The 24,431-nt window shown below is 50.3% G+C and overlaps 1 protein-coding gene across 2 annotated transcripts in view; it reads left to right on the forward strand.

The window, feature by feature from the left end:
- Positions 1-3,907, forward strand: part of CRYL1 (crystallin lambda 1) — a 105,441-nt gene extending 101,534 nt beyond the window's left edge. For both annotated transcript variants that reach the window (XM_033177044.1, XM_033177043.1), the window contains exons 7-8: positions 2,566-2,672; positions 3,054-3,907. In XM_033177044.1, the coding sequence (XP_033032935.1) occupies positions 2,566-2,672; positions 3,054-3,167 (221 nt within the window). In that variant the 3' untranslated portion in view covers positions 3,168-3,907. The remainder of the gene's footprint in view (positions 1-2,565; positions 2,673-3,053) is intronic.
- The last annotated feature ends 20,524 nt before the right edge of the window (positions 3,908-24,431 follow it).

Consider the following 24,431-nt stretch of genomic DNA (forward strand, 5'->3'; position numbering starts at 1 on the left):
GCAAAGAACAAGCACAGTCATAAGTTTACTGGAACATGGTTGTAAATAATCAGGAAGATGCAGGTCGTAAGTCTAAGTCGTGGCGACCTCCTGCCCTTGGAGCACCCGGAGGCTGCACCCATCTCGTGGTGAGCATGTGGTATGGGAGCCTGAACTTTGTCACGGACAGTGAGGGCTCTTTGTCCCAACAGCATGTTACAAAAAGTTTATATGCTTTCCAAAAAGAAAGTTCTAGAAAGCTCCTGGGAGATTCCAATGGTTTCACAGAACAGGGGGAGATGAACACTTGCTCAGAGAATGTGACGTGTTCCAGAGAGCAAGTGCTGTGTGAACTGAACCCCTGGCCTGTTGCTGCTCTGGTAGGAGAGGGAGATGGAACCGGCTGCTGAGGGGTCTTGTGAGGGCACCTGCCTTCCTGCAAGGCGGGGATATGCAACCATAGCCACTCTTTACATTTTCTTCTAATTTAATATATTTTCAACTTGATTCTTGTGTCTCTGCCCCTCGCTCCAAAAGGAAAGAATAAATTGTATTTGTGTCTAGATTTGTCTCCTTTCGTTTTAATACATAAACAACTAGCAAAGGTGAAGTAAATAATTTCCCAAATGAAATAAATGTATAGGTTGTTTTCAGTTCTCCAGAAATGCTAAGCCATCTCCAGTACCTATGCAGTGCTGGAAAGCGCAAGAGCCTTCCAGAATTCTGCACTGCCAAATCAACATAGGTTAAATGAGATGAAACCCCTTCTTTTATAAACAGAGCACCCATCCGTTAATTTCAGGTGCTCCTGTCAGAAAGGTTGGTATGTTTGAGTTGTTTACCATTCAGAACCATTTTGGGGGACATTTTAGCACACTGAGACAGAAGAACTATTTGAAGCAAATAAATTGCAACCCAGTGATTTTAGGCTTTCACATCAGCATAGGTCAATCAAAACTAAACCCCAAAGATGATGTTTGTTTGTTTATTTTTTGCTTTTTGAGCGTATCTAGTACTGACGGTTCATATTTTAAGTTAATCATCCACAGTTTTTGTGGGGAGTTGGAAGCTGAGCTGGGGCAGGCTCTGCACATTCTGCGGCTTCCTTTGTCCCCGTGTTATCGTTGTAGGCGGACTGGCCAGTTGTTGAGCCTTTAAGGGTTTGAAAGATGTGGTGGGAAACGGGTCAGGGTCGCAGCAGTAGCCCAGCCTGTGTCGACCATGGCGCCCAGAACTAGAAACACCGTCGCCTCCTCTTCCAGGATCCCGGCCCTGGCTTCTGACTTGACTTGCTAAGCACAGGCCAGCACCGGCGCATTCGCCTCCCGGCAGCAGGGAGGGGAGGGATGTGAGGGAGAGTGAGTCTGCGGGGCCCCGCGGGTTGGGGCAGGCTGGTGCCGGGTGGGGGCCGTGACTGGCCTGCGCTTTCCCCTGGGCGCACCCCATTCTTGCGCAGTCAGCCTAGCCCATTCGGCTCCCTCTCTCTCGCTGCAGGATAAGCCTCTTTCTGTGTCTCTTCACCAAAGTCCCAAGGCCCTCTCCTTAGAATCTGAGAAATCATGGCTCCCCAAGGCCGGGGAGCAGCAGGAGCATGGGGAGCATGCATGGGGGCTTGTGCAGCTGAGCGCCTGGCTCCATACACCCAAACCAGCAAGGCACAAGCCAACATGAGCTCTCCAACCAGTGCTTCAAGTACCTGCAGCCTTGACCGTACCCAATACAGTGGGGTCTCACTCTGTCACCCAGGTTGGAGTGCGGAGATGCTCTCTCGGCTCACCGCAGCTCAGTGCTGACTGAGATCTGTGGCCTAACAGTGAAATAAGTGATGGGTTTACCTGAGATCTGACATCTTTAATTCTTGGAAAATGCGTTTAAGCGTTGTACACAAATAACCGTGTACGTGGCTGAAGGAAAACACTTTTGGTGACATTAGGACTTACTGTGATAGCCAACAAATCCGTGTGTGAACGCAGGCCAACCGGAGTGTTCCATGAGATCGTGAGATGCACCAGCAGAGGTGGCATGCGAGGTCTGAGGGACCTGGCACTTTTTTTTTTTTTTTTGAGATGGAGTCTCGCTCTGTTGCCCAGGCTAGAGTACAGTGGCGTGATCTCAGCTCACTGCAACCTCTGCTTCCCAGGTTCAAGCAATTCTCCTGCCTCAGCCTCCCGAGTAGCTGAGATTACAGGCACCAGCCATGCCACCTGGCTGATTTTTTGGAGTTTTTAGTAGAGATGGGGTTTTACCATGTTGGCTAGGCTGGTCTTGAACTCCCAGCCTCAGGTGATCTACCCACCTTGGCCTTCCAAAGTGCTAGGATTAGAAGCATGAGCTACCGTGCCCAGGCAGGCCCAGCACTTTTTGACATTCGAACACCCAGGAGCCGGTGTGGACAGCGGGTAATGGGGAGGGTTACTTCTCCAGTGCCAGCAGGCCCATACACATTCCCCAGCTCTGTCTTGTCTTCACAGGAAGGGAGGAGTATAGCTTATCTGACCCCAGGGTGAAACTCGCTGAATGCATTTCTGAGTTTAACTAAGAATGTTTTTTCTGAGATTGTGGATTCTTGTCTTCATGCAATTCTAGGTATGTTAAGCTACTGCGACAGATACAGTGAAGGCATGAAGCATGTCCTAAAGACTTTTGGACCCGTTCCAGAGTTTTCCAGGGCCACCGCTGAGAAGGTGAACCAGGTGTGTAGACTCACTGTGGGGAAGCATGCCAGCCACCTGGAGCGCTTGCCGCCTGTCACCTCTGCAGCGGGTGGGCCTGCATCTGCAGCTGGAATCTTGGCCCTTGATCTCGGTGTTTCCTCATTCATAACTTTGTTCACGCTTCCATCATGTCACCAGGACACCTTAAGGACAGGGTGACCAGTGAACTGGTAGCTCACTGTGACTTGTTTCTGAGGGACTGAGGTCTTTCAAGATTTGGAAAGCTGCCGTTCATTGAGGGATTACTGCTTTTGTCTTTGAAAGCAGTTTCTGCACAGTTTGCATAAACAAGAGCAATAATTACACTCCTGGTAAATTATTTCCTCTTTATTGTCCTTTTATTCCTTCTCCTTCTCGCAGGACATGTGCGTGAAGGTCCCTGATGACCCAGAGCACTTAGCTGCCAGGAGGCAGTGGAGGGACGAGTGCCTCATGAGACTTGCCAAGTTGAAGAGTCAGGTGCAGCCCCAGTGAATTTCTTGTAATGCAGCTGCCACTCCTCTCATTGGAGGCCCTATTTGGGAACACTGGAAGCTCTTCATCAGCCCTCTGTGACACAGGTAGCAGCCCACGGAGATCCTAAGCTGGCTGTCTTGTGTGCAGCCCGAGTGCGGTGGTGCAGGCCGGTGGTCTGCCCGTCACTTTGGGTCATAGCCCTGGGCCTGGCAGCACAGCAGCACTTCCGTTCTCGGGGCTGTCGATTTCCTGCCACCTGGGCAGATAACCAGGAGATTTTTACTTTTTCTTTTCAGCCTGATTACATATGACTATATTTTACAGCCAGTGATTGTAGTTTCATGTTAATGTGTGGCAAAATATTTTCGTAATTATTTTCTAACCCCTTTCTGAGTACTCTGCGGCCCTGCCTTTATGAGGCACCTACCTTCATTTTACTAACGCTTATTCTGAATAAAAGTTTTTGATTCCTTAAAGATGTCTTTTTTCTTCTCATTTTTTTTTCTGAGAAACACAGCATTTGATCCTGATGACTGGCATATTTTAGGGTGACCATGACGAATAAGTCATAAGCAGATGCTTTTTTCCAGGCCCTTTGTCCATCACTCAGCAGACATCCAGCAATGTGTGCTTTTCCCAGAGTAGCTTCCAGTGTCCTGAGGCTGTATGAGCAGATGATGTCTTTGAAACACCAGTGACTGCTTAGCCCTTAGACACCTCGTGTCTATAGCAAGTTCAAGGCACCAAAGTTCTACACTCAAGTACCTGTTTGATCCAACATTCCATTATTGTCTTTGATGTGGTCTTTTCCTAGATCTAGTCCCAGTACATGCCCCCCCACCCACAAGGCCATGCACACAACAGTGGCCAGATGCCACCACTGGGCTCCCACGACACTTCCAGCCTTGCAGCTTCTGGTACCCAGCTTCGTCCAGCAGGGAGATGCCTTTTCTTGGGGCCAGGGCTGTGGAGGTGTTGGAAGCAGTGCCCCGGTCAGGAGCCGTGTAGACGTGGTCATCTTGGCTAACCTGTGCTCACAGACTCCTGCCTCACACTTGCTTATTCTCACAGCATGCACTGAGCGGCTGTGATGTGCCAGGCATCCCACAGGTGGCCCCTGCCCTTCAGAAGGTCACCATAAGAGAACACAAATTGAGAATAAAACAGGACTGGTGCTCCAGAGGAATCCAACACAGGTGAGCCTGGCCAGCTGCCTGCCCCGTGTGCCCTGGAAGGCCTTGAGGAGGTGGCCCGTGAGGGGGCTCAGGTAACAGGTGGAGTCAGCCAGCCCTTCCGGGAGAAGGAGAGCACGGGAAAGGGCTGGAGGGCTCTGGAAATGAGGAGCTGCCCACTCTGACCAAAAAGGAGCCCTGGAGGGGATGCTGAGTGGGGCCAGGTGGGGAAGGATCCAGGGACTGTGCCAATGGCTGGGCCGGGCCTTCACCTAGAACCAAGCATTCTGCAGGCAGGGAGTGCCCCATCAGGTCAGGCTCTCAGAAAGCTCATCCCACAGCAGAAGGGACCAACCTGGAGGCAGAGAGTGTTGGGGTCCACGTGAGAGCAGGTCGGGCAGTGAGTGCAGAAACCATCCCGGTGGAACCCACAGTCCCCGCAGGACCCGAGAGGGGCGGGAGCTTGGAGCTGAATGTCACCCACAAGATAAGGAGATTAGGGGAGAGGCAGGAAATATGAGTGCCCCGATATGCAAACTTCACTGAAAAGGTGATGTGGCCAGACATGAAGGAGGATTCAGCAGGAAAAGGATGCTTCTCTTCACCTGATTAAGTTTCAGAAATTCCTTAACTGGTGACTAAATCCCTCACCCCTCACACCCTGTGACCTACTGACAGAGTTCCTTTCCGTAAGGTCTGCGCTCCTCCCTGAAGCCTCTGGCTTTGGCTGCTTTCCTTCTGCACACTCCCGGGTCTTGGCCCTGTCACTGTGCTGTCCCCTGTGCCTGCAGGACTCCCCTGATCAGCTGGCCAAGGCCATCTGCAGTTCCCAGGCCCAGAGGTGGGGTCGCTGAAATGAGGGAGGCATGGGATGCAGGTGGCCCCACCCATGGCCTGCTGGGCTCATGGCATCCCTCAGCCACGCATGCCAAGAGGAGCGGCCGCGGCAGCCCTGGGCAGCACTGGCGCCAGCATGCAGGGCGGACCTCTGCATGGCTTTGAGGGACATCCATTCATTTAAGTTCTATTTTCCCACTTTTGCTGTCAGGCATTTTGTGTGGATATCAGGCATGTTCTGGCAGAAGGAAGCTGACAGAAGTGCTTCATGATCTTGCTTGAAGCAGGCACAGTGTGCAATGAGGAGTGATCAGCTGTGGGAGTGCCCAGAGAGTGTCACGTAAGGGCTGAAAAGTCAGGCTCTTCGGGCTTGAGAACAGCAGCGAGCTCATTTATGGTTCTGGGCCCAGCTTCAGGAAGACAGTTATGGAAACAGCTGGATAGAGCCAGGAATTGACCCAAGACAGAGCTAAAGAGAGAGCAGGATGTGTGAGCCTAACCTCACACAAAACCCAAGCAACAGGCCCTTCAGGTATAAGTGGGAGGGCTTCAAAGCAATCAACTCTGGCTTATGGAGGCCTCTCTGCTTTTCAGTTTGCCGTCCCTGGGGTCTGGCTACTAAAGCATTCGTTTGCATTGTTAGTTTAGCGACTGTATAATTTCATGTGACAGTTTTCCCGTAAATATCCTCTTTCTGTTCCAGGATTCCATCCAGGAGCTCACATTGCATGTCCTTGTTCCATCACCCCGTCTCCTCTGGTCTGTGCCCATTTCTCAGCCTTGCCTTGCTTGGAGCAGGAGAGAGTGACAGGGCGTACAGGTAGGGTGTGTGTGCACATGTGTGTGCAGTTCTACAGAGGTCATCAAGGAAGATGATTATAACATTTGTGCAGAGACCCACAGGAGTGTGCAATGAGACCACGGGGAGCTCTAGGAAAGAGCGCTGCAGGGAGAGGAAACAGAAGGGTAGAGGCCCCGAGGTCAGGGTGAAGGAGTGTGTCCAAGAGACAGTTGGATGGTCCATATGGCTGAGTGGCAGGAGTGAGCAATGGAGAAGGTGGCAGGGGACAGACCAAGACAGGAAGGGTGGGAGCCGAAGGCTGACAGGAGGATTGGCTCATACTCTGTGAGGTGGGAGGCCAGAGGAGCAGCGCCATCTCGCTCTGTTTCTCAAAGCCCTTTCCGCCTTGGGTGGAAGAGGGACTGTCCAGAGGCTGGGGTGGAAGCAGGGAGTCCAGGCTTTCTTGCCACTGTCTTGGTCAGGGATGGCAGCAGAGGTCTGGAGGAGGAGGAGGGGAGCAGCAGCCAGATTCTGGAGCTGTCTTGGAGATAAAGCCAACAGGATGGGCAGACAGTGTTGTGGGGGATGAGAGAAAGGTAAATGCCAAGGACAACTCTTCTGTGGATGGAGGGAGAGTTGCTGTTTCCTGGGATGGAGAAGATGGGTGGGCAGGAGAGTGGGACCCAACCATGACCAGAAAGTTGCTTGCTAGCTTGGTGTCTGAGCAGGGGTGTGGTGGGCACTGCTGAGCCGTGACAGCCTAGGGGAGGGAGCGCGTGGTTCCATGGGAAGAAGCTTGGTCCTTCATGGTGATGGGGAAGAACACAAGACCGGTGCCTAGGTTCCCTCCACACTCTGTTGTCACCATTTTGTCTTCAAAGAGATGAATACTGCTGATTCTGCCAGTTCCCTTATTCAATAAATGTGTTTAGAGCAAGGACTATGTAGGCGTCTGAGGCTATGGAATGGTGTTGACCTTGACCGTGACAAGTTCACAGTCTGGTGGGGAAGATGCACACATGAAGAGAAAAGCATCATTTAAAACTGCAAGTGCAACCACAGAGCCATGCACAGGGTGGGTGTCCTAGGAGCACCCGGGAATGACTCTGGGCTGAGCCTGGTGGGTGACAAGGGCTATCAGGGGGTGTCTCCTAAAGTAGGTGATGTCTCAGTTGTCAGTCCAAAAAGAGAGAAGAAAAGCCTAGTAGAGGTGAACTCCTACAACCTAGAATAGCATCAGGTCCATAGAAGGGGCCACAGAAATAATCATTGAGGCCAGGCACGGTGGCTCATGCCTGTAATCCCAGCACTTTGGGTGGCCGAGGCGGGTGGATCACCTGAGGCCAGGAGTTCAAGACCAGCCTGGCCAACATGGTGAAATCCTGTCTCTACTAAAAGTACAAAACAAAACAAAAAATTAGCCGGGCATTGTGGCGGCCACCTGTAATCCCAGCTACTTGAGAGGCTGAGGCAGGAGAATTGCTTGAACCTGGGAGGCAGAGTTAGCTGAGATCGCGCCGTTGCACTCCAGCCTGGGTGACAAGAAAGAAACTCTGTCTCAAAAAAAAAAAAAAAAGGAAAAAGAAATAATTGTTGAAAGAAAGAATGAAAGGGCATAGGAGGGAGGAGCCGCAGACGGTGGAAAAGCGTATTGTGATGGGGGTGGCCTAGACCTCCAGCCCTGGCCCCTTAAAGGCGACGCTGTTTGTGTGTGTCTGGAAGACATCCCACCCCACAGGGCTTGTGCAGCGGGCTCGCCTTCATCCTGTGCTCATTTCATTTCATGTCATCACAGTGTACCTTCATTATGGGCCTCACCCTGAGACCAACCTCACGTCTAAGTGCAAAGGGCAACTTAAGCACTGATGAAACCCCCAAGCCATACAGCCGCCAAGGGTTTTCTAGTTCTGTTGGCTTCCTTCTAGCCTGGCTGGCATCAGGGACATTAGCACAGTCCATGGGGCAACTGAGAGGAGGGTTACAGGCACTTTGGTGTCTGTCAACATTGTCTCTTCAGCTCTTTCTCCATACCATTTTCCTTGTATCACTCTCCCTTTTATGTAGGCAAAAGCTAGAAACGTCTTCAAACAGGCTACCAGATATCCTGTATGTAAATATGGCACAAAATATCATCATTGGTGAGGCTTGTACACACAGCCAAGGCATCTAGAGAAGACCAAGCCATCTTCACACAAGTGTCTCGGGCACGGAGTGGCAGGCTGGAAGCCTGATGAAGGGACTTGAGTCCAGGGACTCTGCGTTTGTCCTCTTTGCATCCCTGGCCCTGAGCCCCAGTGCTGTTCATAACAGGTACCCAGTAGGATCTAAGCGCAAGGCCACAGACACAGGCGGAGCTCCCAGTCAAGGGAGGGTGGCATCCCTTTGCCAGGCTGGTGGACATGGGGAAACTGCTCACTTGTCGCACCTTGGAGGATGGGGCAGAATGTGGGGGACTTCAACCCCACACCTGAGTGTAGATCACAAATGTGAAAGGTGTTTCCTCAAGTGGTAAAGGCTGCTGACACTGGAGCTTTTTTTTCTCTTTTTTTGAATGGAGTCTCACTCTGTTACCCAGGCTGGAGTGCAGTGGCGCAATTTTGGCTTACTGCAAGCTCCACCTCCCAGATTCACGCCATTCTCCTGCCTCAGCCTCCAGAGTAGCTGGGACGACAGGCACCCGCCACCACGCCCGGTTAATTTTTTAAGTATTTTTAGTAGATGGGGTTTCACTGTATTAGCCAGGATGGTCTCGATCTCCTGACCTCGTGATCCACCCACCTTGGCCTCCCAAAGTGTTGGGATTACAGGCGTGAGCCACCGCACCCGGTCTGGAGCTTGTGCATGAAGTGTGTGTGTGGTGTGTGTAGAGTGTGTGATGTATGTGTGAGATGTGTGTGATTTGTGTGTGGTGTGATGTGTGTGATGTTTGTGTGTGGTGTGTGAGGTGTGTTTTCTGGGTGTGTGTTTTGTGTGTGGTGAGGTGTGTGATGTGTGTGAGGTGTATGGGGGTGTGTATGTGATGGGTGTGTGTGTGAAGTGTGTGATGTGTATTGGGTGTGTGAGGCATGCAATATGTGTCGTGTGTGGTGTGTGATATATGCAAGGTATGTAGTGTGTATGAGGTATGTGGTGTGTGTGTGGTGTGTGATATGTATTTTCTTGTGGGTGATGTTGTCATGTGAGATTTTTTGTGTGTAATGTGTGTTTGGTGTGTAATATGTGTTTTGGGGTTTGTGTGGTGCATGTGTTTTGTGTGTGGGTGTGAGGTGTGTGACTTGTGTCATGTGTGCTTTGGTGTGTAGTGTCTGCGTGAGGTGTGTGATGTGTGTGTTGTGTGTGATATGTGTTGGGTGTGTGTGTTGGGTGTGTGGTTCATGGTTAGGTGTGCGTGATATGTGTGTTGCGTGCATGTGTGTTTGGTGTGTGGTGTGTGTGAGATGTGTGATGTGTGGTGTTATATGTGGGTTTTCTGGGGGGGTGTGGTATGTTTTGTGTGTGTGATATGTGTATTTGGGGTGTGTGGTGTGTGTTGGGTGTGTGATGTTTGTGTGTGTTGGGTGTGTGAGGTGTGTTGTGTGTGATAGTGTGGATGATGTTTCAGGCGCGTGATGGGGGTGTGTGAGGTGTGTGATGAGTGTGTGAGGTGTGCGATTGTGTGTGTTTGAGATGTGTGAGGTGTGTGATGGGTGTGTGTGAAGTGTGTGTTGGGTGTGTGTGACGTGTGTGGGGGATCTAAGATGTGTGTAATGTGTTTCTTAGGGTTGTGCGGTGCGTGTGATGTGTGCAGTGTGTGAGGTGTGTGTGGTGTTTGATGGGTGTGTGTGAAGTGTGTGGTGTGTGTTGGGTGTGTGTGTGATGTGTGTGTGTGGTGTGTGTGTGTTGGGTGTGTGTGGGGTGTGTGTGTTGGCTGTGTGTGAGAGGTGTGTGGTGTTTAATGGGTGTGTGTGAAGTGTGTGGTGTGTGTTGGGTGTATGTGTGGTGTGTGTGGTGTGTGTGTGGGGTGTGTGTGTGGGGTGTGTGTGGGTGTGTGGGGTGTGTGTGGTGTGTGTGGTGTGTGTACGTGTGGTGTGTGGGGTGTGGGGTGTGTGTGGTGTGTGTGTGTGGTGTGTGTGTGGGGTGTGTGTGTGGTGTGTGTGTGGTGTGTGTGTCATGGGTTTGTGTGTGAGGTGTGTGGTGTGTACTGGGTGTGTGTATGGGGTGTGTGTGGTGTGTATGGGGTGTGTGTGTGGGGTGTGTGTGTGGTGTGTGTGGGGTGTGTGTGTGGTGTGTGTGTCATGGGTTTGTGTGTGAGGTGTGTGGTGTGTACTGGATGTGTGTATGGGGTGTGGTGTGTATGGGGTGTGTGTGTGGTGTGTGTGTCATGGGTTTGTGTGTGGTGTGTACTGGGTGTGTGTATGGGGTGTGTGTGGTGTGTATGGGGTGTGTGTGTGGGGTGTGTGTGTGGTGTGTGTGGGGTGTGTGTGTGGTATGTGTGTCATGGGTTTGTGTGTGAGCTGTGTGGTGTGTACTGGGTGTGTGTATGTGATGTGGTGTGTGGTGTGTGTGTGTGTGTGTGTGTGGGGTGTGTGTCATGGGTTTGTGTGTGTGGTGTGTACTGGGTGTGTGTATGGGGTGTGTGTGGTGTGTACTGGGTGTGTGTATGGGGTGTGTGTGGTGTGTACTGGGTGTGTGTATGGGGTGTGTGTGGTGTGTGTGGGGTGTGTGTGTGGTATGTGTCATGGGTTTGTGTGTGGTGTGTGGTGTGTACTGGGTGTGTGTATGGGGTGTGTGTGGTGTGTATGGGGTGTGTGTGGGGGGTGTGTGTGGTATGTGTGTCATGGGTTTGTGTGTGAGGTGTGTGGTGTGTACTGGGTGTGTGTATGTGATGTGGTGTGTGGTGTGTGTGTGGGGTGTGTGTCATGGGTTTGTGTGTGTGGTGTGTACTGGGTGTGTGTATGGGGTGTGTGTGGTGTGTACTGGGTGTGTGTATGGTGTGTGTGGTGTGTGTGGGGTGTGTGTGTGGGGTGTGTGTCATGGGTTTATGTGTGGGGTGTGTGGTGTGTACTGGGTGTGTGTATGTGGTGTGTGTGTGCTGTGTGAGGTGTGTGGTGTGTACGGGGTTGTGTATGGGGTGTGTGTATGGGGTGTGTGTTGGGGTGTGTGGGGGTGTGTCATGGGTTTGTGTGTGAGGTGTGTGGTGTGTACTGGGTGTGTGTATGTGGGTGTGTGTGTGGGGTGTGTGTGTGGGGTGTGTCATGGGTTTGTGTGTGTGGTGTGTACTGGGTGTGTATGGGGTGTGTGTGGTGTGTACTGGGTGTGTGTATGGGGTGTGTGTGGTGTGTGTGGGGTGTGTGTGTGGTGTGTGTGTCGTGGGTTTGTGTGTGGGGTGTGTGGTGTGTACTGGGTGTGTGTATGTGGTGTGTGTGTGGTGTGTGAGGTGTGTGGTGTGTACTGGGTGTGTGTGGGGGTGTGTGTGTGGGGGTGTGTGGGGTGTGTGTCATGGGTTTGTGTGTGAGGTGTGTGGTGTGTACTGGGTGTGTGTATGTGGTGTGTGTGTGGTGTGTGAGGTGTGTGGTGTGTACTGGGTGTGTGTATGGTGTGTGTGGTGTGTGTGTTGTGTGTGAGGTGTGTGGGTGTGTGGGGTGTGTGTGGGGTGTGTGGTGGGTGTGTGTGGGGTGTGTGTCATGGGTTTGTGTGTGAGGTGTGTGGTGTGTACTGGGTGTGTGTATGTGATGTGTGTGTGTGGTGTGTGAGGTGTGTGGTGTGTACTGGGTGGTGTGTATGGGGTGTGTGTGTGGGGTGGTGTGTGTGGTGTGTGTGTGGGGTGTTGTCATGGGTTTGTGTGTGAGGTGTGTGGTGTGTCATGGGTTGTGTGTGTGGGTGTGTGTGTGGTGTGTGAGGTGTGTGGTGTGTACTGGGTGGTGTGTATGGGGTGTGTGGTGTGTGGTGTGTACTGGGTGTGTGTGTGGGGTGTGTGTGTGGGGTGTGTGTGGGTGTGTGTGGGGGTGTGTCATGGGTTGTGTGTGAGGTGTGTGGTGTGTACTGGGTGTGTGTATGGGGTGTGTGTGGTGTGTGTGTGGTGTGCGTCCCGGGGCTGTGGAGTCGGCGCCCTGTGGTCCGGGCTGGCGGCGCTGCGCGGTTCTGGGCGCTCCGGGGTCCGGGGTGGGCTGGTGGCCCCGGCCCTCTGCGGGTCGCTGGGACTGCGCGGTGCGGGGCGCTGCTGGCTGTGGCGGGCGCCGCGTGTCCCGCCGGCCCTTGGACTGTCCCTGCCTTTGCGCGGACCGCCCGGCGAACGCCTGCGACCCTCCGAGGCCGCTTTCCGCGGGGTGGGCTCGGCCCGGGCGGGCGGGAAGAGCGGAGGCCGGGGCCGCCCTGGGACTGCGCAGCCTCCAGGCGCCGGGGAGCAGCCCCTGCCCCGGTCAGCCCCGCGTCCAGGAACCCCGCGAGGCTGAGCTCCCCGCCGTGAGAGGGGGCGCAGGAGGCAGGGCACGGGGGACGCGGCTCTGTCCCCGGCCGTGCGGGGTTCGAGGCACCCGCAAGACCGTTCAGCCAAGGAGGCGTCAGGCGGGCGAGGAGATGTCCCAGCGGGACTTGAAAGGGCTTCGGGCTGCACACGGAGGCGCGCGCGTGGTCGGTGCCCCTGAGAGGTGAAGCCAGCCAGGCAGGGGTGATGCGGGCAGCGCTGGGAGAGAGGGGAAGCCTATGGAGTCCAGAGAAGGAGGACGGGGAGAACACAGGAAAATTCCAGGTCTGGCCCCAGCACGGACCCCCTGTGTGCACCTGTTCCGCAGGGTGCCTCGCGGTGCAGTGGACCCAACCCGTCGGGCTGGCTGCGAGAGTTCTCTTCGTCCCTTCCCTCCACCTCACCTCCCTTCCCCCAACCCCTCGCCCCCGTTCCCCCCCACCGACCCCTCGCCGCCCTTCCCTCCACTCCTCTCCCCTCTACGTCACCTCCCTTCCCCCCATCCCTCACCTCCCTTGACAATCCCCCCACCGTCTTCCTTCCCCCTACGCCTCGCATTCCTTTCCCCACACCCCTCTTTCTTCCCTTCCCCCCACCCCGCGCCTCCCTTTCCCCCCACCCCGCGCCTCCCTTCCCCCACCCCGCGCCTCCTTCCCCCCACCCCGCGCCTCCTTCCCCCCACCCCGCGCCTCCCTTCCCCCCCACCCCGCGCCTCCTTTCCCCCCACCGCGCCTCCCTTCCCCCCATCCCTCACCTCCCTTGACAATCCCCCCACCGTCTTCCTTCCCCCTACGCCTCGCATTCCTTTCCCCACACCCCTCTTTCTTCCCTTTCCCCCCACCCCGCGCCTCCCTTTCCCCCCACCGCGCGCCTCCCTTTCCCCCATCCCGCGCCTCCCTTTCCCCCCACCGCGGCCTCCCTTCCCCCCACCCCGCGCCTCCCTTCCCCCCACCCCGCGCCTCCCTTCCCCGCACCCCGCGCCTCCCTTTCCCCGCACCCCGCGCCTCCCTTTCCCCGCACCGCGCGCCTCCCTTCCCCCCACCGCGCGCCTCCTTTCCCCCCACCCCGCGCCTCCCTTCCCCCCCACCCCGCGCCTCCCTCCCTTCTTCCCCCAACCCCTTGCTTCCCTTCCCGGCTTTCCTGAGCCAGCCTTAGCAGGGAGGAGCCTCGCGACTGCAAGCCTGGTGACTCCTGCGCCCTGCTGGCTCCACTCAGCTTTGGCGTCCCCTTAACCCTTTCAAGGGCTGCCTGGCCTGAGGCTCTACCTCAGTTTCCCTGACTAGTTCCACAGAACCCCACGCAGGCCTGGGCTCCGCTCCATCTGGGACCTAGCTCTCCGACCTCCTTTCCCTGCCCCCACCAGGACGACAACTGGGCCTCTGGAGCCCCTTCGCGTGGGCGGTGCCTGGAACGCCAGTCTGGACTGTGGCAAGGGGCACGGGGCCCTCTTGGCAGCCTGCTTGGGGCAGCACGGCCCGCCAGCGCCTCTGCCTGCGACTCTTCCAGCCGCTTCCTGGCCTGACCACAGCGGGAGGTGGCCCCCCAGCCTCCCTACTCCCCACTCTGCACAAGCCACGCCCAGGCCCACAGGGCCACCCATGACCCAAGGAGGGCTGGGGTACGTGGCACAGGCTCCCCGTTTTGTTCTCCGAGGACGAGTCTGGGGCGCCTGGCGAGGCTCCTCGGAAGGCTCCGTGGGCTGCAGCACTGGTCAGTCTGTCTCTTCACCCTCCTCCATGCCAACATTTCCAACAAACTTCCTGCTAGAAAGCCTGGGTGGGCTGACGGGACTCAGACCCAAACAAGAACCTTCTTCCCCTCGCCCCTTCTCATCTCTTTTGCAAGGGCAGCCTGAGTGACCTATAACCATGTGTGTCAGGCCCCACCCTTTGCTTAAAACTTCCCTGCAAAGGGAGGGGAACCCCTAGGTCTTAAAGTACAACCCAGACTTCCCTTGGCCTACGAGACCCTGCAGATCCTGCCAATTCCCTTCTCCAGCCACCCTGGCTCTGTTCTGGGGATTCTCTTGGCCTGGAACATTCTCACGTAGCTGGCCCCTCTTATCTTTAGGTCTTTGCTGGAATGTTCTCTCTCTGGAAGGGCCTCCAGGAGCCCCCCACTCCAGGGGGCTCTGACATTCTCCAGCATGATAGCCTGTTTATTTTCTTCTTGGTGCTTATGAAACTCCTTGATGTTTTGTTCACATGGTAACTTTATTTTCTGACTCTTCTCCACAAGGGTGAGAGCCTCCTCCGTTCTGTTCGAGTGGTGTCTCCTTGCGTATGTTAATATTAAATAACATTAAGACAGCCACATGTGGACAGCAGGAACCGATGGGCTAGATCAGATACAGAATGTTTCCATCATGGCAGAAAGTTCTATTGGGCAGCGCTGATGTTCCTCAGATTCTTGAATGAAGCAATGACTCAACAAGTGACCCTAGCATCCTGGCACCGCGCACTCATGCCCGCCTGCTGGGTTGAGATTAGATTCTGGGCTGCGGATCCCAGGAGGTTTTCTAGGACTAAATTTAACAAAGTTCGAAAATGACACAGTGTGCTTCACAGCAAATGGAGAACTGAATATAACGCCTTATCTTTAAGGTGGCTCTGGACAGGTTTGATTCCCATGTCACGATGAGAGGTGACGCCAGCTGGACTTCCTGGGTCGAGTGGGGACTTGGAGAACTTTTCTGTCTTACAAGCGGTTTGTAAAATGCACCGATCAGGCCGGGCGCGGTGGCTCACGCCTGTAATCCCAGCACTTTGGGAGGCCGAGGTTGGGCGGATCACGAGGTCAGGAGATCGAAACCATCCTGGCTAACACGGTGAAATCCCGTCTCTACTAAAAATACAAAAAACTAGCCGGGTGAGGTGGCGGCGCCTGTAGTCCCAGCTACTCGGGAGGCTGAGGCAGGAGAATGGTGGGAACCCGGGAGGCGGAGCTTACAGGGAGCCGAGATCCGGCCACTGCACTCCAGTCCGGGCGACAGAGCGAGACTCGTCTCAAAACAAACAAACAAAAACAAAAACAAAAAGCAATCATCAGGGCTCAGTAAAAAGGGACCAACTGGTGCTCTGTAGCTAGCTAGAGGGTTGTAAAATGCACCAATCAGTGCTCTGTAAAAATGCACCAATCAGCGCTCTGTAGCTAGTAGAGGTTTGTAAAATGGACCAATCAGCACTCTGTAAAATGGACCAATCAGCAGGACATGGGCAGGAACAAATAAGGGAATAAAAGCCGGTCACTCCAGCCAGCAGCGGCAACTCTCTAGGGTCTCCTTGCACGCTGTGAAAGCTTTGTTCTTTTGGTCGCAGTAAATCTTGCTGCTGCTCACTTTTTGGGTCCTTGCCACCTTTAAGAGCTGTAACACTCACGGTGAAGGTCCACGGCTTCATTCTTGAAGTCAGCAAGACCACGAATCTACCGGAAGGAACCAACTCCTGATCCAGCAAGGACACCTGGCACCCTGCTCGAAAGTCCCTCCTGTCCAGGACATCAGTCCAGGGTTCAGGGAAAGTAGCAGACTTGGGGAGGGGAGGGGAGGAGAGGAAAGGGAGAAAGAAAGGAGGGAAGAAGCAGAGAGGAAGGAGGGCAGTGGGTCCTGGGTGCCCTTCAAGTTCAGCTGGTGGCCATTGCTTTTATTCCTTGGTGAAGAGGTTAGCCTCCTCTGGGGAAGGTGGTTCGTATTTGGCTGCAGTAGGGTTCCTTCTGTTCCCTTTCCCTTAGCCTTGCTGTTTCTGCGTTTTTCAGATCTCTAGGCCCAAGTGTGTTAGGTCACCACCCCACCCAGCATACTGACTCAGAATTCACTTTCCCCCCTAAAATTCTGGCTCCTTCTGCCCACAGCTCCCTAACCAAGCCAGAGGAAGGCTCTGGGACCTGGGCCACACTAAAGCCAGCCTGGCCTTTCCCTGGGCCCAGCGTAGAGACTCCCAGCCAGCCTGGCCCACAGGGTACTGGGGTTCCTGCCCAGTCCCGTGCTCTGGGCTGACATTCTCTCTTTTTTCCCCCGTGAAGATCTGAAATGATCCCCTTACCGTTTTGGAAAAATTGCCTTTTAATTTTGTGTCCTCAGATAAACCGTACTACTTTTTCTGTTTTGTTTTGGTTTTGTTTTTACCTGAATCATTCCCAGAATAACTTCACTTCTTCTTTCTCTCTTTTATTGCAGGAGCGGGCTGTAGAAAAATATGTATTAGATGAAAATTGGTCTCAGGCCTCTTATGAGGATTAGTCTAAGAGGCTCCACAGAGGAGTGGCTGTGGTGAGAGAAATGTTTCCTCTGCGGCACTCGGTATTTTTGTGTAGAGGCTAGATGACATGTGCACGTCGTGAAATACTAGACATACAGACCACCAGGCGAAGTCCGGAATCCTTTCTTGGGGGCATGTCTCTTTTGGGTCAGCTTGGGTTAGGAGGCTGCTGGTATGTGATTGCAGAACATTCCCCGCAGCCTCTGCCAGACACAACTAAAAGAGAAGAAGGTCACGCCTTCTCCACCTCAGAATGCCCAAATCCTGCTCAAGCTTCCCGGCGCCACTTCCCCCTTGAAGCCTGCCCTGTCCCTGCCAATTTCCTTGAAACTCTGCTTGAACTTGCATGCATCACATCTCCATCATGCCCGGCAGCCACGGGGCTCTTGTTTCTGACTCCCCTAGCTGACTGCGAATTCTTTAAGGACATCAGTCATTCTTGATTCATCATCTTGTTCCCCGTAGCATCTAGCATTAAGCAGGTTCTCAGCAAATACTTGTTAAACAAACCTATGATCAGGTATCTGAACTTCTACCAAGGTCAAACAAACGAACAAAAATGAATATCTAAAAATCTTAAAGGCAGAGAGCAGATAAAGCAAGATTGTGAGAGAGTACTGGGCCACGATCTGAAAAACTCAGACAGAGGATACCGTTAAACAAGGATGCTCTCCAGAGCAGCGGGGCAAGTCAGGTCAACTCAGAGCCAACCGGGGTGGGGGATGGGGGTGCTAATGCCCAAAGAGGGAATGGTGTTGGCACCAGTAAGAAAAATAACTGCAAAACAGGAAACCAAATACTGCATGTTCTCACTTCTAAGTGGGAACTAAACATTGGGTATACACAGATATAAACGTGGGAACAATGGATACTGTGGACTACTAGGGTGGGGAGCAGAGGGGAGGAGAAGGGGGAGCATGGATTGAAAAACTACCTGTTGGGTACTATACTTGCTACCTGGGTGATGTCATCTGTATCCCAAACCTCAACATCATTCACTATGTTAGTCTGTTTTCATGCTGCTAATAAACTCCTACCTGAGACTGGGCAATGTCTTACAAAGAAAGAGGTTTAATGGACTTATAGTTCCACGTGCCTGGGGAGGCCTCATAATCATGGCAGAAGGTAAGGAGGAGCAAGTCACATCTTACATGGATGGCAGTGGGCAAAGAGAGTTTGTGCAGGGAAACTCGCATTTTTAAAACCATCAGATCTCGGGAGACTTACTCATTATCATGAGAACAGCATGGGAAAGACCCAACCCCATGATTCAATTACTTCCCACCAGGTCGCTCCCACAACACATGGGAACTGTGGGAGCTACCAGATGAGATTTGGGTGGGGACACAGCCAAACCATGTCACTCACTACACCCACGGAACAAACCTGCACATGTGCACCCTGTATCTAAAATAAAAGTTGAAATTTGTAAGAAAGAAAAAAACCCTGCAATTTATTAAAGTACAACTAATACGTAAAAATTCCATGAGTTTATAATGATACTGATGCATTTTAAAAACCTCACTGGTAACCTTTGGAACTGTTATAGGCTAACGCATTACTCTGAAAAATTGCAAACAAAGAAAAGGACCCAAATATGTAACCTGCTTTTCTTATATGCAGTATGCCTCAGGGTAACCAAGCAGTTTAGGAGGGCATAGTTTTCTCTATGTATTCAAGCTAAGAAATTAAGAATGATGGAATTACACATTTTGCACACTTTTTGCAAAAAATTCCTAATGCACAAATAAATCTAGAAAATGACAAAAGGCTGCTAGCGTCACACACATGCGGGCGTGTGTGCATATAGACACACACATATTACCCACTAGAATTCACTTGAAATTAAGTCACTTGAAAGATAAGACCATATTATAAACAACTTATATATATCAACTAAATGGAAAATTTGGAAAAAAGGGACAGTTTCCTAGAAAATATAATTTATCAAAATTCACTCTAAAAGACAAAAGAAAAAAACCCGAATGGTTCTACAACCATTTTTTAAAAACTGGATGAATCATCAAACATTAGGCCCAGATGGGTTCTCTGGAGAATTATATCAACATTCATGAAAGGACTAATTTCAGTCTTATATCAACTATTCTGGATAAACTTTATAAGGCGAGATAACCTTGATACCAAAACCTGATAAGGACTGTATAAGAAAATAAGATTTTCTGCTAATTTCAGTACAAAAATACTAACAAACCAAGCCCTGTGCTGCATCAACACCAAGTCCACTTTATACTACAGATGCAAGGTTGGTTTAACATTAAAAAATCGATAGATATCTTTTACCACATTAGCACATAAAGGAGAAAAAAAGATTCTCTCAATAGTTGCAGGAAATTTCTGTCATAAAATTCCCTTACTAAACAAGGAATAGGCAGATTCATAAGCTTGGTTACCTTAACATGAGGAAATTCTATTCAGCAAAAGATATTATAAAGAGCGTGAAAAGACAAGCCTCACATTGGGAAAAGATAGGAGTTAGGTTCAGAATTATAAAAACTACTTCTGCAAACATATTTTTAAAATAAAAAATGAAGAGAGTGTTTCTAGAGCTGTCAGCATTCTACGACTTGACTTGGGCAGTAATGTCACAGATGTGTTTGCCTTTTAGTTATTTATTATCCTAAATATGCATTCATGTTTTATGAACTTTGTCTGTGGCTTGTATCTTACACAGAAAGTATTAAGAGTATATCTATGGCATTTAAAACACTTTTTACTATGGAAAATTTCAAATACACACAAAGGTAGAAATAACAATGTAACAAGCTGCACACACCCCTCATTCAGCCCCTAGCTTCACTACTCATCACTATTTCAACATGTCCTCCCTCCCCTCCATCTTCCTCCTTCTCTGTCCGGGGCTTTTGGCCATCAGGACCCACCCTCCTGTTGTGCTGTAAGCGGTGGCCCTTACACATCCTCATGAACCCTCCTCTCCCCTCTTTCTGCGTGCTCTTTTCCCTCTGGAAACTACTATCCATGTATTCTGCTAAGACAATGGTCTTAACAAAGTAAGAAAGTTTACCGTTCACGAGAAAAGCTTACATTTGATATGAATTAACTTTTGAAAGCTAAACCAGCAGTGCTTGTATAATATGAGGACTTGAGAAACTGCTTCTGACGAACCACCTGAAATAGGTATCCTTCCAAGTAATAGGGCTGCTGTTATTATTCTGCTTAATAAGACAACAATAAAAATAGTCCTTTAAAAAATGCTTACTGCACTCAAATATTCTCTGCAGCTGAATAAACTACTGCTTGTCATGCACTTCGGGAAGATACTTAACTCCTTTAGGCAGATGGGGTGGCATTTAATTCAGTTTTACCAATAATTAAAGATTTCTTTATATTTAGATATATAGGTAAATATAGATCTCTCTATATATGCCTGTCTCTATAGCTGTCTGTCCATGTAGCTATCTATCTGTCTATTATCTATCTATCTATCTATCTATCATCTATCATCTATCTATGTATCTACCTACCTGTCTAGTTAGATCAATAGAACCACTTTTCATCCTTCCCAATACACAATGAAAAAACTTACTTGCTTGCAGTGAGGTGTTTTTCAATTAGAAAAACACAATATTTTTATTGTGTTTGACATTTCTATAAGAAAATTTGCAGTTTTCAAAATATACAAATAGGGTCTTTAAACCATATTACCAAAAGCTATATGTATAGCTATATGTATATATGAGTTTTTCTAGCTTCAGAGTGTTAGTTCCACCACAGCGTAGCTCTGATCCTAAAATACTGTTTGCCTTACCTGTATATCTACAATTGAAAACCTACTGAGATGTTACAGAAGATACGTATCTCAACATTAAAGTTGTTACTTTGAAAATAGTATCTAAGTTGCCATGGCAACTGAACTCTATTTGTTAATAAACTTTCTTTTCTTGTTCTATACCATAACACAACCAAGATCACCCCATTATTAGATGATAAGTTATAGACCACTGGAATCAGAAGAAACGTTTTCTTTTTTTTTCCTGAGACGAAGTTTTGCTCTTGTTGACCAGGCTGGAGTGCAGTGGTGCAATTTCGGTTTGCTGCAACCTCCGCCTCCTACTTATATGCAGTATGCCTCAGGGTAACCAAGCAGTTTAGGAGGGCATAGTTTTCTCTATGTATTCAAGCTAAGAAATTAAGAATGATGGAATTACACATTTTGCACACTTTTTGCAAAAAAATCCTAATTTCCCTCACTTTTACAATAAATATAAGTGTGTTTCCATTACAAATAACCAGGCATCCTAGGGACAGGGAAACAGCAAAGAGCTGAGAACATCACAAATGGTGTTCAATATTCCCAAACTGCCTTTCATTTAGATATATAGGTAGATATAGATCTCTATATGCCTGTCCCTAGACCTGTCTATCCATGTATCTATCTATCTATCTATCTATCATCTATTGGCTGCTACTAGGGAGGCTGACGTGGGAGAACTGCTTGAGCCCAAGAGGTCAAGGCTGCGGTCTCATAAATTGGCTTATCCTTTCTATCGGTCAAGGCCTGTGCTACTGTGAGTGGATTCTTCGTTAGGAACAGATAACATCACAGCCTAATTCCCAGGAATTGCTCTCAGGAATTCAGCATCTCTTTATAGTAGATGCAGAATTCTTGCTCAGATTCATCAAATCAAGCCTTGGCAAGTAAAAGAGTGAGAAAGGGAAAGACTGAATGAGGTTGCACAAGAATTTTTTCCAATGTAGCTAGTTCGAAGATTACTTCTTGTTGATTGGTCTATGTTGCAGAATATTTTAAAATCACCATAAGGGTAAGAATTTTTGGACTTCATGTTCCTACTCAGGGAATTGCCTGTGCCCTTGCTTTATTCAAACCCTACACTTCCATTCCCATCAACACATTGATTAACTTAAAAGGAAACACCGTCAACCTCAGGAAGATAATTGCTGGAAAGATGAGTTAGATTATAGCTCAAAACGGGCAAGCACTGTACGTCACGAGTTTTCGGGATCACGGCTTTCTTGGGGACTGAGGCACCACGACTGTAGGGATGAACAGTGACTTTGTGGGCAAAGCCTCAGAAAAATTATCTCCACGGATGATACTATTTGCCTTTTATTGCAGAGAAAGTGTTCCTGGTAGATTCTGTGGTTTACCCAGTCCTAGGTATTCTATAATTACATGGAATTGGCACTCGACCAAAGGAACGTTTGGTGGGCACTGAGCATGGTAAGACAGCTGCTCTCCAGCTTTAGGTCATCCAGGCAGAAACGCATAAATAACACTGGATGTGTCGCGGCCATGAAAGTGGGAAAATGAATGCTCTGGTTCCCAGTGACTTTGTGTTTCAGGAAACAGAACGTTAAATGAGCGTTAAATGGGTTAGGCGAGGGGTGGGCCAGAGAGAGTGGTGGGGGCAAACTCTACTTTGGTATCTGTATTCGTTCTGTAGGGCTGCCATAACAAATTCTGCAAAACTGGGGGACTTAAAACAATAGAAATGTATTCTCTCACTCTTTTGGAGGCCAGAGTCCAAAATGAAGGTGTCAGCAGGGCCACACTCCCTCCCAGGAGAACCCTCCTGCCTCTTCCAGGTTCTGGCGGCCCCAGGCGTTCCTTGGCTTGTGGCAGCAGCACTCTAGTCTCTGCCTGCGTCTTCAGGTGGCCTTCTCCTCAGGGGCTGTGTCCTGTCTCTCTAATCTTACTATGCCTCACTCTTATAAGGACACCTGTCACTGGACTCAGGGCCCACCAGCTAACCCAGGAGGATTTCATTTTGAGATCTTTAATTATATCTGCAGAGACCGTTTTTCCAAATAAGGTCCCGTGCACAGGTTTGGAGGCTGAGGACAAAGACATCTCATTTTGGGGGGCTACTACTCAATCCACTGCAGTATCTTCTTTGCCATGTACTAAACTGTGTGACGGACGACTCAGAAATGATTACCCCTCTACATCTCACCTCCTCATGTGTACAGCCATCGATAGGACATGTGTCTTGGATGGTGTGAGAGCAAATCAAAGCATGGGTTCCAGGCGTTCAGCATAGTGACCGGCGTGGATTTTAGCAATCATTATGATCATTAGGCAAGTCGTGCATTATTTGTGTGTAAAAACATTTTATTTTAAAATGTGCAGTAAGTGGACTGGACTGATTACCTATTTATTGCTGGGCACCTATGGAATGTTTTGTATACATTTTTCTCTAGTTGTCCTATCCTGTCAGAGTAAGTCATGTCATTCCCATTTTTGGAAGGGGAAGCCGAGGCTCTGCAAGACTGGGTCACTTGCTCAGTATAGAAGAGCAGTACCCTATACCTTCACTTGCAAGCCGCTAGTGGCCTGAAGCCACTGGAGAGGCAAAGTCATGAAACAAATTCTGAAACTAAACTCTGCCAGACTCCCTTCCAAACAGGCAGGTCCTACAGCAGGAGCCCACCCAGAAATACCTCCGGAGTGGGAGGAGTGTCCTTCGGCTCTGAAACAGCAACCGGGTACCCGCAACAGCAGCTGCGTAGTCCCAGCACAGATCTGGGGCATCCGTCTACTCCAGATGAATCCAGGGGTCCAATTTGTGTGAGGGGATCTTTGCACTTAGGATAAATGGGCCCTGCCGACTTCACTCTTGGGCTGGATGAGGTCGAGACTGGCCTGTGGGCCTGAGAACAGGGCTTTGGGGGCCTCACACTCCACGCTTTTCAGGTATGAGCCGATGGTCTACAGATAGTCAGGAGTTGTTGATTGCATAAAGTTTGATACTGACATTCATTGGTTTTTTTTCTGAGTCTGCCTACATGTTCATTATAGAAACTTTGGGAATTTTTTTCATACAAGCATGAGAAGTATAAGGGAAAGTATAAAAGGAAAAAAGAATCACTTTATATCTCACCACCCCAAATAGCCACTGTTTATATGGTATGTTTCCTTCTGATCTTTGTGTGTGTATATGTAATATACACAAATACATGTGCATTTTTACCTTTAGAAACTAAAATAAGCAGTATGCAAAATTTTTATTTTTATTTTCTTTCTGGACCAGAGTTACATTTGAACGTATTCTTTGTCTTTCTCACTCAGTCATTCAATCATTTATTTATTGAGCAAGGTGAATGTGGCATGTCTCTTCTTGTCCAGAGCTTCTCTGCAGAGACTCAGAGGCAGGCGAGCACTAGAAAGAGCTTGAGAGGAGGCCCTGGTAGTGGGGAGAGAGCTCCAAACCAGTGCATAAACTGGAGGCCGCCACTCACTAACCTCAGACATCAGCAGGAGATGCCACAGATGTCCTGGCTGAGGACCAGGCCAGCCACACCCTGGGACAGCACAAGCCCAGAGCCATGTTCTCCACAGGGACATGGTGTGTCAGGCCCTACCGGGTGCTCCACAGCACACTTGGAGAGGAGCAAGAATCCACAGATGGATGCACTCACCTGAGCCGTCCAAGCAGAGACTGAATTCTCTAAAGAGACGGCATAAATGACGGGGCTGAGGCTGGTTCGTTACCAGAGGGAGGATAATAAAATTATCTCTCTAAATGACTCCTTCCACAGTTTTCTAGCGTGGAGGGGCTTGTGAGGAAGCCCAGCTCCACTGCAGACAAAGCATGTTGCGTTTTCTTTGCACATCTGCATTTGTGATCTTCCCTACATGTTCGTTAATTCAAATGCATATTCACTAAGGGTCTGCTTTGCGCCAGGCAGTGTGTTGGGGTGTGCAGGATAACGAAAGGGACGTGACCTCTGCCCTCCTGGAGCGCACACGGCAGGGTTGGCAACAGATATCAATCAGCTGATCATAGGAACACA

This window comes from Trachypithecus francoisi, unplaced genomic scaffold, assembly GCF_009764315.1.
Source record: "Trachypithecus francoisi isolate TF-2019V2 unplaced genomic scaffold, Tfra_2.0 Lachesis_group18, whole genome shotgun sequence".
Taxonomy (NCBI): domain Eukaryota; kingdom Metazoa; phylum Chordata; class Mammalia; order Primates; family Cercopithecidae; genus Trachypithecus; species Trachypithecus francoisi.